We start from the raw sequence: 14,920 nt of genomic DNA on the forward strand, positions 1-14,920 counted from the left end.
CCCCCGCAGTCCCCCTGCAGTGGTATCTCCCCCCAGCTGACCCAGGCACTCCCCCGCATCCCCCTGCAGTGGTATCGCTCTCACTCACCCTGCAGTGACACTCCCCACTGGTTTTGTTGCAGTCAGGATCGAAGCCTTTGCTGATGTCACAGTTGCAGGGGCCGCACATGGGGTGCCCCCACCACCCCCGCGGGCACGGCTGGTCAATCCTGCGCAGAGCAGCCCCAGCTTCGTTACCTGCATCCACATGGCACATGCTGCCCCCCCCACGCCCTCGCTGGGCACCCGGCACTCACTCGTGTGGGCTGCAACTCCCCCCCGCACACACTCACTCTTGGCACTGCTCCCACACATGCCTGGCACATTCACTGCATACGCACAACACACACAACGCTCCCGACATGCTACCAGACACTGGGCACACACTGCCTGTCCCTGCACTGCATGTACACCCAACGTACACCCAGCGTACACCTACACTGCACACACACCCAACATACACTACACTGCACACACACACACTCACTGCCTACATTTGCACTGCACACACATCCAACACACACCTGCACTGCCTGCTCACACTCACTGTGCACATGTACACACATACACAATCACCACATAACCTGCACTGCACACGCAAACACTGTGTACATCAGCACTGCACACACACACTGAACACCTGCATGGCACACACACCTGCACTGCGCACACAGACACACTGACTGCATACACCTGCACTACACACACACAAAATCACTGAGTACACCCACATGCCATCCACACACAAATACTGCATAAATCTCTACTATATGCACACACACAGCATACATGTGCAGTGCAAACACACACTCACTAAGTACACCTGTATGGCACACACACTGCATACGCCTGTACAGCACGCATGCACACACACACCCTGAGGGTACACTTACACTGCACACACATAGTCACTGAATACACCTGCATAGGGCATGCACACTCACATACTCACTCCATATCTCTGCACTGCACACATATGCACACACACACATAGTGTACACCCACATGGTGCTCTCTCACACACATACACAGCATACAGCTGCACAGCACACCCACAGAGTTAGGGTGACCAGACAGCAAGTGTGAAAAATTGGGATGGGGGTTGGGGGGTAATAGGAACCTATGTAAGACAAAGCCCCAAATGTTGGGACTGTCCCTATAAAATCAGGACATCTGGTCAACCTACACAGAGTATACACCTGCACTGCATGCACACTCACTGCCTACACCCCCACACTGCACACCCAGTACTACGTCCACACAGAGCACACCTGCACTGCATGCTCACTCACTGCCTACACCCCGCACACTGCACACCCGTACTACGCCCACAAAGAGCACGCACCTGCACTGCAGACTCCCCCCCACCCCCACCCCACGTCTTGGCATCTCACTTGTTTTCGCAGTAGGGGCCGAAGTAGCTGGGGGGACACTCGCAGGTGTAGCCGTGCGGGGCGCTGGGCTTGCGAGTGCACGTGGCCTGGTGCTCACAGGGGTTGAGGGCACACACGTGGGCACAGCTGTCTCCATAATAACCTGGGGCAGGAAGGAGGAGACACCTGGCGGTTCAGTGTCCCGATGCCCCAACCCGGGGCTGCCATGGCTGCCCGCCCCTGCTGGCTGAGGATGAGTGATGCGCCGAGCATGCGGCACCAGATCCAGGGTGGCCTTGGCCCCAGCTGTTCTCCAGGGGGCTGGCCAGCCATAGGGTGCCCCTCACGTGTGATCAGCTCCCCACAGCTCCCCAGCCTGACTGAGATGTGCCCCGCTGATCCCAAGGGGCTCCTGAGGGCTATACTGGGGGGGGGGGGGCAAATACCCCTGAAGCTGCACATGGGGTAGAGCCGATCCTGTGCACAGGGATCGCCAGGCAGCAGGTGACCCCCCCCCTGCACTCCCCCGGTGCGGGCACCGCAAGGCAGAGAACGCTGCCCCCCCGCCCCCGCCCAGCTCCTGGCCCCTCACCTGGGTCACAGCTGCAGGAGAAGCTGTCCCAGTCGTCGTTGCAGTAGCTGTTGGCTGGGCAGGGGCTGGAGTCGCAGGGGTCAGGGACACTGCAGCCACGCTCCACGTTCACCCGCTCGGCCTGGTTCACATTCAGGGCCACGGCACTGGCCGCCGTCTCGCCGATCCGCACCCCCTGCCAGGGCACAAGGGGCCCCGGTGAGCCTGGCATTGGCCCCGCCCCCCTTCTGCCTCCCCCCTCCCCCCCCCGAGCAGGCCCAGAGCCCCACCGAGAATGGGCCCACAGCCCCGCTGAGAACGAGCCCACAGCCCCACCGAGAATCAGCCCACAGCCCCCCCCAAGAATGGGCCCACAGGCCCAGGGCCGGCTCCAGGCACCAGCACAGCAAGCAGGTGCTTGGGGCAGCCAACGGAGAAGGGCGGCCCATCCGGCTCTTCGGCGGCAATTCAGCGGTGGGTCCCTCACTCCTTCTCGGAGCGAAGGACCTACCACCGAATTGCCGCCCAAGAGCCACAGACCGCGATCGAGGCTTTTTTTTTTTTTTTTTTTTTTGCTGCTTGAGGCGGCAAAAACCCTGGAGCCGGCCCTGCACAGGCCTCCCCAGAATAGGCCCAGAGCCCCCCCGAGAATGGGCCGGGAGTCCCCCCGGCAGGGAGCTGGGTTCCTCCATCAGTCCCCTTGTTTGCATGTTTCATGCTGTGCCACAGACCCAGTAGCTGGGGCTGGAAACCGGCCCCCAAGGGCCGGTCTGTGACAGGCTGTAGCTGCTGGGACTGGCCACTAGAGGGAGCCATAGTCTCATCCCGGGATCCTGGAAGTGCCTGTTATCCGAGGGGGCAGCAATGGGGCTGCCTGAGAGCCAGGGAGTGTAGGTCTGGCCCTGGTGCTGCCATTACCTGCCCCCCCCCCCCCCCAGGCACCAGGTCCCAGCTGGATGGGCCCATCCCCCTGGCTGGGACCCAGGTGAGGGTGCAACCCCCACGGCACCCCCGGTACCTGCATGCAGCCGCGGAATCCCTGCTGCACCTGGCCCCCTGCACCTGCCATGCCACCCACGCTCAGGTTTCGCAGCTTCAGCCCCTGCAGCTCGCTGCTGGGGACCTCCAGCACCTGCAGAGAGACCGGTGAGCACTGGGCCCTGCAGAGCTCGGGGAGCCCAGGGCTGGGGATAGCAGGGGGCTGTGGGTTGGGAGTGGGGGGCACCAGCAGAGCTGGGGGGGAGCCCAGAGCTGGGATAGCAGGGCGGGGTGGAGGTGCACTGGCAGAGCTGGGGGGTGGGGGGAGCCCAGGGGTGCGGTAGCAGGGGGCGGCAGGTCGCGAGTGAGGGGCGCTGGTGGAGCAGGGAGCCCAGGGGTGCAGTAGCAGGGGGCGGCAGGTCGCGAGTGAGGGGCGCCAGTGGAGCAGGGAGCCCAGGGGTGGGGTAGCAGGGGGCTGCGGGTCGGGAGTGAGAGGCGTCGGTGGAGCAGGGAGTCCAGAGGTGGGATAGCAGGGGGCTGTGGGTCAGGAGTGAGGGGTGCGGGTGGAGCAGAGAGTCCAGGGGTGTGGTAGCAGGGGGCTGCGGGTTGGGAGTGAGGGGCGTCGGTGGAGCAGGGAGCCCAGGGGTGCGGTAGCAGGGGGCTGCGGGTCAGGAGTGAGGGGCGCTGGTGGAGCAGGGAGCCCCTGTTGCTCTTACCCCTGCTCTGTTATTGGCCCCAAAATTCAGTTCAAATGTGAAGAAACAGACACAAGGTTTAAAAGAACGACAGCGACAAACAGCCCCCCGCGCCTTGCCCAGCCCCCATCCTGCCCCCTACATGTCCCTCCAGCCCCCATCATCCCCCATTCGCCTTGCTCTCTTCCCCCTGCATCTGCCCCCCATCTTTCCCTGCACGCCTCACCTGGCCCCCCATCCTGGCCCCCACACTTCACCCAGCCCCCACTTCTGCCCCTTCACCCCCTTTATCCTGCCCAGATCCCCCCCGCGCCTGGCCAGCCCCACCCCTGCTCTGTGCCCGGCAGCCCCCGTACCTGGTGCAGGCCGTAGTCGAGGGCCAGGACAGCCAGGCCCCCGGCCTCCGCGCTCTCCCGCCCGTGCCGCAGCTCCAGCTGCAGGTGGTGCCAGTCGCCATCATTTACCTTCACCTGGTGCAGCCGGAGTGCCCAGCCACGGCCGCCAGGCTGGGAGACACTCGTCAGCACGTGCCCCTCGCTCAGCTGGGAGAGACGGGGGCAGTCAGGGGGGTAGGGGGCTGGGGGCAGTGGGGGGAGCACAGTGGGAGTAGGGGGCCTGGGGCAATGGGGCAGGAATGGGGAGGGGGGGAAAGAGGGGGGCAGGGGGCAGTGGGGGGAGCGGGCTGGGAAGGAGGATGAGGGAAGCAGTGGGGGGTAGAGGGGCAGTAGGAGGAGCAGGGTGGGAGGGGGAGTAGGGGGGAGTGGGCTGGGAGGGGGGATGAGGGGGACAGTGGGGGGAGCCGGGTGGGAGCAGGGGGGGCAGTGGAATCCAGGGGGCAGTGAGGGGAGTAGGTGGCCAGGGGCAGTGGGGCAGAAACGGGAAGCGGGGTGGGAGCGGGGGTAAGTGGGGGACAGGTGACAGGGGGGCAGCAGGGTCCAGGGGGCAGTGTGGGGAGCAGTAGTCTGGGGTCCCAGCTGCTGGGACACGCCCAGCGGGTGTCATGAGAGCCCGTGGGTGGGTGCTCAGATGCTGGGCAGGGGCCCCTGGGGACGGGGAGCATCTCCCAGATTCGGGTGCTCCCACCTGCCATGGTGCGAGGGGCCCCAGGATGAGCAGCATTAGCTGGAGGCCAATGGGGCATGTGGGGCCATGCCCTGCCCCCGCCTCTTGCAGCCCATGTGGGGCCGAAGCCAGGGGGCCTGAGTGCTCTGGCACCAGCCCAGCAGAGGGTGGGTGCATCACTGCCTGGGGCACCGTGCCGGGAATGGGTCTCGTTCTCACCTGGGCAGTAGGGGGGTCATGCTCCTGCCTCCCCCAGGCTCTGGCACCCACAGGGAGTCCCACAGGGGAATGACGGCCCCTCCCCCCGTGGCACCCACTTGCCGGGCGACGGCCCCTCCCCCCGTGGCACTCCCTCCGGGCAACGCCCTGTGCCCCACCTGCAGGGTGATGGTGGAGAGCTGCCCAGCCAGGGCCCGCAGGAGGATGCTGTTGGCCTGGCGGGTGCGGAACATGAGCCCCAGGTGCCAGGGCAGCGAGATGCTCAGGGCCAGGTCACTCCAGGCTACCAGGCTGCTGCCCACGAACCGCTGGGGATTTGCCATCTCTGCAGGAGACACCAGCTCAACCCATGGGGCCTGCTCCCCCCCCCCCCCCACCAGGGGCCTCCCCCCCCCCACACACAACCAGGGCCTGCTCCCCCCCCCACAACAGGGGCTTGCTCCCCGCAACGGGCCATGCATCCCGGGGACTAGCACTTGGCAGTGGTTTGTGGCTTCATTCGCGTAATACCTGCCATCCCCCTGCCCGGCTTTGTCCTGGAGCCTCCTGCCTGCCTCCCCGCTTACCCCCCCAAACCCCTGCGGAAACCCCCGCCTGGCCCCAGAGCCCCCCGCCTGCCCCCCTGAGCTCCCCTCAAGCCCCTACCTGGCCCCAGAGCCCCCCACCTGCCCCCCCGAGTCCCCGCTGAAGCCCCTGCCTGCCCCCCCCGAACCCCCTACCTTGCCTGCAGTTCTTGCCCCCAAAGCCCAGGGGGCACTGGCAGCTGAACATGTCCCACTGGTTGACGCAGGTGCCCCCGTTGTGGCAGGTGTTGCTGTCACAGACATTCTTCTTGGCAGAGCAGCCTGGGGGGGGAGAGCCAGGCTGAGCCCCAGCTGATGGGGGGGGTGTTCCCCAGAGACGGGGGGGGGGGGCAGATGATGCTCTTTGGGGCTCAGGGAGAGGCACAGACCCAATGGCAGCCCCTTCCCAGGGTCTGAACCCCATGACAGATGGCAGAGGTACCCCCAGAACCCATCCTGCCTGGCTGCATTCCACGTCCTGCAGTATCGGGCACGGTGCCCCACAGCTCCTATCCCAACCATCCCCCCTGCCCCCCCGGAGCCCCCCAGCCCCCCCCCCCCCCCCCCCCCCTCCCCCCCCGGAGCCACCCAGCCCCCCCCCCCCCCAGCTCCTATTCCAGAGCCTGCCCCTGGGCCTACCCCCGGCATGGTGCCCCCCAGCTCCATTCCCAGAGGCTCCCTCCCCCCCCAGGAGCTGCCCAGCACCCACCCGGTACAGTGCCATTGTTGGCGATGAAGTCGGCCATGTCCAGCTGGCGGTTATCGATCAGCAGGTTCCGGATGCAGCCCACGAACTGCCGGTTGCGCACCGGGAAGCTCTCTGGCAGGTCGGGGACCCCGCCCAGGAGCAGGGGGCCTGTCAGATCCAGGGATCTGAGCAATGGAAGCAGAGTCACACGGGGACATGGCATTGGGGTGGGGGATTCCTCCCCATTCACTACCCTGAGCCAGGGACCAGAAAACCCTCTCCTGCCCAGGGCTGGGCTAGCAGAGGCTGTGGGTCAGGAGTAAGGGGCACCGGCAGAGCTGGGGGGAGCTCAGGGCTAGGCTAGCAGGGGCTGTGGGTCGGGAGTGAGGGGCACCGGCAGAGCTGGAGGGAGCCCAGGCCTGGGCTAGCAGGGGCTGTGGGTCGGGAGTGAGGGGCACCGGCAGAGCTGGGGAGATCTCAGGGCTGGGCTAGCAGGGGCTGTGGGTCGAGAGTGAGGGGCACCGGCAGAGCGGTGCAGAAGCTTCCTGGCTTTAGCCCCACACTGACCCCATCTGCCTGGGAGCCCCAGCGTGTCTCTTACTTCTTGGTGCCAGACTGCATCCCCTGCGCAGAGCAAGAATAGTTCCCCAGCACCTCGCCAAACTTCAGGGCCACGGCAGAGTCGCAGTCATCCACTGTCACCACGGCCACCTTCTGCTCCGAGGGGCCCTGGGGCACCCCCGACTTCCCAATGATGGGCTGTGGAGAGAGCAAGACCCCGGGTGCAGCAGGCGGCTGGACAGAGCAGAGCCCCACACTGGGCAGGGAATGTGCTATGGGGGCTGCGGCACAATCAGCACCTCCCCGGCCCAAGGGATTCGGGCACCAGTCAGACCTTTGCTGCCATCCCATTGTGAGAGCAGCCCAGTAGGGCTGCACCCCAGAGCACCCTCAACGCTCCTGGGACCCAGATCTCGGCCTGCCCCTGCCAGCGGGAAGCAGCTGGCAGCCTGCGGGTGTGTGGGGTCGGGGAGATCGGCAGCCCCAGGAGCTGCCAGCAGAGCCGCTTTGCCAGCACCCACCCGGCCAGCTCATGGCCTGACCTCCTCCTGGCCGGCTCCCTGCCCAGCCAGGCCCTTGGGTAGCTGGCCCTGCCATGGCCCCGGGGGAGTCAGGCTCCAGGACTCCCATCCCCCAGGCAGTGCAGTGAGGGCCTGTGACCAAGTGGGAATTTTGATGCCTATGCGTGTCTCAGTTTCTCCAGTATTTCGCACGGTTACTGGGGGGGTGTCTGCTCTCAGGACAGGCTGAGACACAGGTGAATGGTGCCCAGTTATCTGTGCCGGGCAGGCCCTGGCGACCCCATCTCAGTGGGGAAGACAACGGCAAAGCCAGCCCCTAGGCCAGCAACACCTGGCGCCCAGGGCAACTGGGCAAACCCCCCACCCCGGGCAAGGAGGGGGAGCAGAGCTGGCTGTGGGTCCCCTGGAACAGAGTGAGGACAGACGGACGGACGGACAGAGCCTGACCAAGGGGAGCCGACACTTTACCCCTGCTCTGTGCTATCCCCAGGCCTTGCTCTGCTGTGCCCAGCCACGCCGCCACATCTCTGCCAGGAGGCTGCCTCAGGGCGTGGCCACGCGGAACACACTGGCAGCAGCACTCTCCCCTCACTGCATTTCACCCACCTCCTGCCCCCAGCGACCTGGTGCCATCTGCACCCACGTCACTCGGATGTTTCACGCTGCGTCCATAGATAGCTCGGGGCAGAGCTCTCAGTGTGAGGCCGTGGAGCCCGTCCTGGGCAAGAGAGTGGGAGCCCTGGGACTGGGGCCTCCACCCCTCCCCCAAGGAACCCCCACCCTGGACCAAGAGCCTCAGATGCTTCCCGAGGGTCCCACCCCACAATTGCCTCCTCCAGCTCTCTGGGGCCCCAGGGCAGGAGCTCCCTCCCCCTCCTCCCCCACCAAGGGCTCTATTTCAGCATCAAAATCTGCAGCTGGCTGAGAATTGAGGGGGCTGGGGAGGTGGGAGGGAATGCAGCGAGCTCAGCACCGGGATCAGCCCATAGCGAGGGCGGGGCTGGGCTGGGCCAGGGGCCCAGCGCTGCCTCCTGGGGGGTGCCTGGGGGTCTGCTGGGACCTCTGACTGCCTTAGTGATTGCCCCACGTCCCCTGCCCTGTGGCATGGCTGGCAGGCAGCTGCCTGGATGCCCTGCCCTCCAGGTGCCCGACAGCGCTGCCCTGCTTACCTTGTTGTAGTACTGCAGCCGGACAGTGTGCCATTGCCCGTCACTCACACCGCCCGGCACGGATGGAGATACTGTGGTGGTTGACTCGCCTGGGGGAGCAAGTGGATGCTGGTTACCACGGGGCCCTGGGGGAGCCACGGCCTGAGGTGGGCAAGGGAGCCCAGAGCTCCCCACCCAGCAGCAGGGAGCTGGGCCCTGGGAGGGGAGCAAGGTCTGGGGGCAGAGGGCTCTGTGGGGGGCTGCATGCCCAGGAGCCAAGGGGTGAGGGGAGCTGTGGGGAAGGGGAGGCAGGGCCAGGGGAACTGAGAGCCAGGGAAGCTGGGGCGAGGGGTGGGGAGGGCTGGTGTGCTGAGGTGAGCTGGGGCCAAGGGCAGTCGGGCCTGGGGCAGAAGGAAGTCAGGGCTGGGCCGAGGGGAGTCGGGCCCGGAGATGAGGGGAGCTGGGTCGGGGCCGAGGGGAGTTGGGCCTGGGGGTGAGGTGAGTCGGGCCCGGCCAGGCCCTACCTGCCGAGAAGGTGAGCTGGATCTGCTGGTGGATGATCTCCAGGGCCACGAAGTCGTGCTTCTCGTTGAAGCGCCCGTTGTACAGGAGTAGCCCGTTCCGCTCCTTCGTGGCAAACCTGCCCGAGGGGGAGAGGGTGAGAGCAGCATCCCCCACAACACCCCCCCTGGATCCCTCATGGCCTGACACGGGCTGAGAGAGCCCAACCCCCTGGGATCCTCCGAGATGGGCAGGAGCAGGGTCATCAATTAGTTTGTGTCAAGGTCCAAATTTCTTGGTCAAGGTCCAGACTCCAGAGAAAAAAATAACAATGATAATAAGTAAAGGAAAAGATTTTGGGGTCTGTTCAAAAGCATCTGCCTGTCCGGATTTGGCCTGCTGTCCCGCTACTGACAAACCCTGTGCAGGAGCATGGCCAGAGGACTGGTGCATGGAGGCACCTTGGCCTGCGTGGGGAATGGATAGGATTGGGGCATAGAGTTAAGGTGGGTGTCGGCCAGAGTTAAGGGGGCATCAAGGCATAGTTAAGGGAGCGTTGGGGCAGAGTTAAGGGGGGCACTGAGACAGAGTTAAAGGAGCGGGCATCCAGGCAGAGTTAAGATGGGTATTGGACCAGATTTAAGGGGACATCAGGACAGAGTTAAAGACAGCATGGGGCAGAGATAAAGGGGGCACTGGGTCAGCATTTACGAGGGGGCATCAGGACAGAGATAAGGGGGGCATCCGGGCAGAGTTAAGGGGGCAGCAGGGCAGAGTTAAGGTGATGAGCCCCCATGGAGCATGCTCTCTGTGTGGTAAGGCATGAGTTCAAGGCTAGGTAGTGGCAATCCCATCTTTGGTCTCCCCACAGCAATCGGCATCTAAAGGCAGCCATGGCCTGGCTCCCCTGTGCTCCCCGATCCCCCCTAGTCAGTGACCAGAGGAGTGGCGAGGAGCCTGCAGAATAGTTGCGTGTGTGGGGAGAAGCTGGGCAAGGCCCAGGCCCCGCGCCGTGGCAGCCTCACCTCCCTGAGGGCCAGAGACTCGGGCTGCTGGGCTGGTTCTGTGGCTTCCTCAGCCCGACAAGTGCCAGGAAGAATGAATATAATGGGGCTGAGACAGCAGGGGGCTGTGGGTCGGGACTGAGGGGCCGGTAAGCATGGTACATGGAGGTACAAGTGACACAGGGAAAGGCAGGAGGGGTACAGAGAGGGTATGGCTGGATGGGGGTACAGAGGGGGGTATGGCTGGATGGGGGTACAGAGGGGGGTATGGCTGGATGGGGGTACAGAGGGGGGTATGGCTGGAGGCCAAATTTAAGCTGCTAGGGAAGAGGTTAAAGTCCAGGACTCCCTGAGAGCATTCTCTGAAATCTCCCAGTTCCACGCGCAGGGCCAGGGAGACGGGCAGAACTGCAGGGTCTCAATGCGGAGATGAGCTGACGGTGTAGGGAGAAGGGGGTTAGGTTTATAATGGGGAAAGGAGGGGCTGATACCGGAAGGATGGGCTCTGCCTAAACCACAATGGACCCAGGTTGCTGGCACGTCAAATTAAAAGGTTGTAGAGCAGTTTTTAATCTGGGGACTGGGGGAAGCCGACAGGTGTGGAGGAGCTCATGGTTCAGAGAGAGACACCTCTTAAGAGGATTCTCTCTGTCCTAGTAAGGCGGGAAGGACAAAAGTTGATAAGTAGTTAGGAGCATAAGAGAAACAGATGAAAAGAGTCCCAGACAACTAAACAGTGACACATTTTATAAGTGCTTGTATACAAATGCTAGAAGTCTGAATACTAAGATGGGTGAATTTGAGTCTGGTATTAAATGAGGAGATTGATGTAACAGGCATCCCCGATACTTGGTGGAATTATGCTAATCAATGGGACATGGTAATACCAGGGTACAAAATATCCAGGACTGACTGAGCAGGTTGTGCTGGTGGCAGAGTGGCACCGTATGGGAAAGCAGAAAGTCCAATACAGTAAAAATCTGAAATGAATCAATCTGTGCCGTAGGATCTCTAATAGGTAGAAAGGTCAATGCTTGACCAATAGAAGTAGGGGAACATGCTACCGACTCCCTGAGCCGGACGGTGATGGTGACTGAAATGCTCCTGGAGCTCAGAGAGGCTATACAATAGAAAACTCAACAATAATGGGGGATTTCCCTCTCAATGGAAGGGGAAACTGAGGCATGGACAGTGACTTGGGCAAGAGCACAAATGGGAGTCAGCAACAGAACCCAGGAGTCCTGACCGCCCCCCTCCTGCCTACTTTTAACTATGACACCCCACTCCCCACCTCACCCAGAGTCAGGGGTAGAGCCCAGGAGCCCTGGTCACCCATGCCCTGCTCTAACCATTAGACCAGACATCCGCACAAAGCACCGCTGATCTCCAGTCCCAAGGAACTGCTCCAGCTTCCACAGGGTGTGCTGGAAATTCAGGGGCTTTGTCAGGGGCAGCTCTTGGCTTTAAAAGCAAAATCACCCCTCCCTCACCGTACACGTCTTAGCCCCAAGCCCCACATGTCCCTTCCCCAGGTTCAGGACAGGTCTGGTCTGGCCTCTTCCCTTCGGGAAAACCTGCCCATTGCTCATCAGCCGACCTGTTCTCAGCCCAGATGAGGGCTGGGGGCACTGGAGGCTAAGGCTGGTGGCACAGAGGGAGTCTGGGGGCTGGGGGCACTGAGGGCTGGGGTACTGGGTGCTGAGGGTACTGGTGGTACTGAGGGGTGCTGGGGGCTGAGAGCTGTGAGGTGCTGGGGACTGAGGAATACTGAGGACTGGAGGATGCTGGGGCTGAGGGGCATGGGGAGGTGCTGGGGGTCACTGAGGCTTACTTGGGGATACTGAGGGGTGCTGGGGGTACTGGAAGGTGCTTCCTGACTGTTCTGGAAAAGCATGTCCCTCTGCAAACAGGACGCTCCCCGGTGCAGCACTAGGGGGCGCTGTTATACAGGGCGCAGGCAGGGGTTCAGCAGGGGGCTCGTAGCCAAATTCCAGACCAAGCCCATTAGTGTCAGCCAAAGTGTCTCCTGCCTGTCCCTGTGGGCTGCCTGTGCACAACAGCTGCTGGGTTCCACCCCAGAGGTGGCTGCATTTGGACCCTGACGGATGAGATGGGAGAAGAGTCTGACACAGGGGGCCGTGGGGCCCAGCTACAAACGTTATTATAGGTGCTGGGGGCAGCACCTCGTGGCCGAGCTCAGGGCCCCACGCTGCAGACAGCGTGAACCAGGCCATGCCCTGAACAGCTCACACCCTGACTATACGCAGGCTAGCAGGGGAAACTGAGGCACAGTGAGGGGAAGCGACTGGCCACGGTCACTCAGCAGGGCAGTTGGGTGCCCTGAGTCCCAGTGCTCTGTCACTGGCCCTCCCCCCATGTATCTAGCACCACTTGCCCATTGGCCCAGCCCCCTAACAAGTGCCCAGCACTGCCAGACCCTTCCTCCTCTGCACTGCCGGCCCCTCACCCACCTCCTGGCACACCTCTGCTCTGTAGGGCCTGACCCCATGTCCAGCAGTGGGCAGGTGCCCGCCGGCCCCTCCCAGCAGGGATGTTCTTTGGCCCCCCCCAACGTTGACTGCAGCACCCCCAGCCAGGGCAGCAGCGCATAGGGCGCCCCCCATGCCCACAGCCCAGCAATTTGGCAGGCTGCGGGGCTGCTGGAGGGGGCCATCCCCTCAGCCAGCCTGAGCAACAGGCCTAGCTCCGGCCCCCCATGCCAGCCGCGATTCATTACCCGCTGTCAACGCGCGGCAGCCCCCCGCAGGGTGATGGCCCCGGCCACGGCCACGGCTCCCATCCCAGGACAAAGGGCCCTGGCTGCCCTGCAGAAGCTGCGGCTGGCTAGCCCTTTGTGCTGGGCTGACAATGGTTGGAGCTGGCAGGATTATGGGGAGGGGGGCCAGGCCCATTGATGAGGGTTGTGATCTCATCGCAGCTCCACAGGATAATCCCTCCCATCCCCAAACCCCGCCCGGCCTGCTCTGCCTTAGCTGGCGGGAGAGGGGGCAGGCTGGGCCGGGCGGTGAGCCTGGAGGCAGGGGGAAGCAGCCTGGGGGATCCTCTGGGGGGCCAGACCTGGGTGAGGGCTGCTGGCAAGCTCACAGGAAAGCACCCGGGGGGGCAGACACCCCACCCCACTGGCAGCTAGCCCCTCGCCACATCCAGCCGGACAGGCCCTGCAGTGAGTGGAGGGGGCTCCTGGGTCAGGAAGGGCCAATGGAGGAAGACCCCCGTGTGTCCTGCTGGAAAACAATGGGCCCATTCTGGAGCAGGACAAGGGAGGGGAGGGTCCCTGGCTTTGGAACAAAGATGCCATTTAGTATCCACCTGCCAGACCCCGACCCCCAGGGGATCTGCCATGGCAGGGGCTGGAGCCTCCCAGATAAGAGCTGCCATAGTGGGTCGTGCCCAGTAGCCTCGCTGGAGCAGAGGCAAACAATGCCAGGTTGGGACTCTCCTTCCAGCAGATGTGGTGGTACCGAGGGCACCCCTCCGGGGAGGGGCCCCATTATGGAGGAGCCAGGAAATAGCAGCAGGGGATTCGAGGATGAGAGATACAGACAGCTGGGTTGTGATGAGCGGGAGATCTGCAGGGTGAATTGCTGCCTGAGTGGAACTCATGGGACATCTGGACAGCCTGGTAGGCAGTGCTGGGCGGAGCCGGTAGGTGTGGGACATGTAGGTACCAATGACGTAGGGGAAAGGCAGGAGAGAGGTCCTGGAGGCTGCTAGGGAAGAGGTTAAAGTCCAGGACTCCCTGGGAGCATTCTCTGAAATCTCCCAGTTCCACGTGCAGGGCCGGGGAGATGGGCAGAGCTGCGGGGTGTCAATGCGGGGATGAGCCGATGGAGACCAGTGGCTCTCAACCTTTCCAGACTGCTGTCCCCCTTTCAGGAATCTGATCTGTCTTGTGTACCCCATGTTACACCTCACTTCAAAACGACCTGCTGACAAACTCAAGACATAAAAATACAAAATGTCACAGCCACTAGTACTGAAACATGGCTGACTTTCTGGTTTTGACCATATAATTATCAAATAAATCAACAGGAATCTAAATCTTGTCCTTGCATGTCAGTGTAAAGTACACAGAGCAGTACAAACAAGTCGTCGTCTGTATGAGATTTTAGGTTGTACTGACTTCGCTGGTGCTTTCTATGCAGCCTGTTGTAAAACGAGGCAAATCTCTAGGTGAGCTGATGTACCCCTGGAAGATCTCCCACGTTCCCCTGGCTGAGAACCACAGGTGTAGGGAGGAAGGGGTTAGTTTATAACTGGGAAAGGAGGGGCCGATACCACAAGAATGGGCTCAGCCTAGACCACAATGGACCCAGGTTGCTGGCATATCTAGTGGAGCAGTTTTTAAACTAAGGGCCGGGGAAGCCGACAGGTGCGGAGGAGCCCATGGTTCAGACAGAGACACCCCTTAGGGGAGGAGGTATTATGGGAATTCTCTCTGTCCTAGGAAGGCGGGGAGGGGAGGAGCTGGGAAGGCCAGGTTTGTGGGCGGGAAGGTGCTGAGTGGGTGGCGGGGAGGTGAGTGGACTGTCCAATTCACTGACAACACGGAGGATGAGCTGGGGACCCACCTCAGCCCCAGCTCCGCAGAACCCTCGGCCCCAGGGTCCTCTGCTACTGACACGCAGGCAACGGCTTCCCACCCCGGGGCCAGCACTCACATGAGGGCGATGCCCCCTGGATGAGGTGCCAGTTGCCCAGCCCCCCCCCAGCACTCACGTGAGGGTGATGGTCCCCGGATGAGGTTCCAAGGGCCCAGCCCCCCAAGCTGGTACCCTGCCCCCCCCAGCACTCACATGAGGGTGATGCCCCCCTAGATGAGGTGCCAGTCGCTCAGCCCCCCCAGCACTCACGTGATGGCAATACCCCCCGGATGAGGTGAGAAGGGCCCAGCCCCCCCCCCCAGCTGGTACCCCAGCCCCCCCCGGCACTCACATGAGGGCAATGCCCCCCTGGATGAGGTACCAGTCACCCAG

At 62.9% G+C, this 14,920-nt stretch overlaps 1 protein-coding gene across 2 annotated transcripts in view; it reads right to left on the bottom strand.

The window, feature by feature from the left end:
- CELSR2 (cadherin EGF LAG seven-pass G-type receptor 2) overlaps window positions 1-14,920 on the bottom strand; it is a 66,810-nt gene that overhangs the window by 26,548 nt on the left and 25,342 nt on the right. For both annotated transcript variants that reach the window (XM_034767805.1, XM_034767804.1), the window contains exons 4-14: window positions 8,943-9,058; window positions 8,440-8,528; window positions 6,790-6,947; window positions 6,210-6,373; window positions 5,657-5,782; window positions 5,096-5,262; window positions 4,013-4,198; window positions 3,002-3,115; window positions 2,005-2,179; window positions 1,434-1,575; window positions 89-209 (exon numbers count right to left, since the gene is read on the bottom strand). In XM_034767805.1, the coding sequence (XP_034623696.1) occupies window positions 89-209; window positions 1,434-1,575; window positions 2,005-2,179; window positions 3,002-3,115; window positions 4,013-4,198; window positions 5,096-5,262; window positions 5,657-5,782; window positions 6,210-6,373; window positions 6,790-6,947; window positions 8,440-8,528; window positions 8,943-9,058 (1,558 nt within the window). The remainder of the gene's footprint in view (window positions 1-88; window positions 210-1,433; window positions 1,576-2,004; window positions 2,180-3,001; window positions 3,116-4,012; window positions 4,199-5,095; window positions 5,263-5,656; window positions 5,783-6,209; window positions 6,374-6,789; window positions 6,948-8,439; window positions 8,529-8,942; window positions 9,059-14,920) is intronic.

This window comes from Trachemys scripta, chromosome 4, assembly GCF_013100865.1.
Source record: "Trachemys scripta elegans isolate TJP31775 chromosome 4, CAS_Tse_1.0, whole genome shotgun sequence".
Lineage (NCBI taxonomy): Eukaryota > Metazoa > Chordata > Testudines > Emydidae > Trachemys > Trachemys scripta.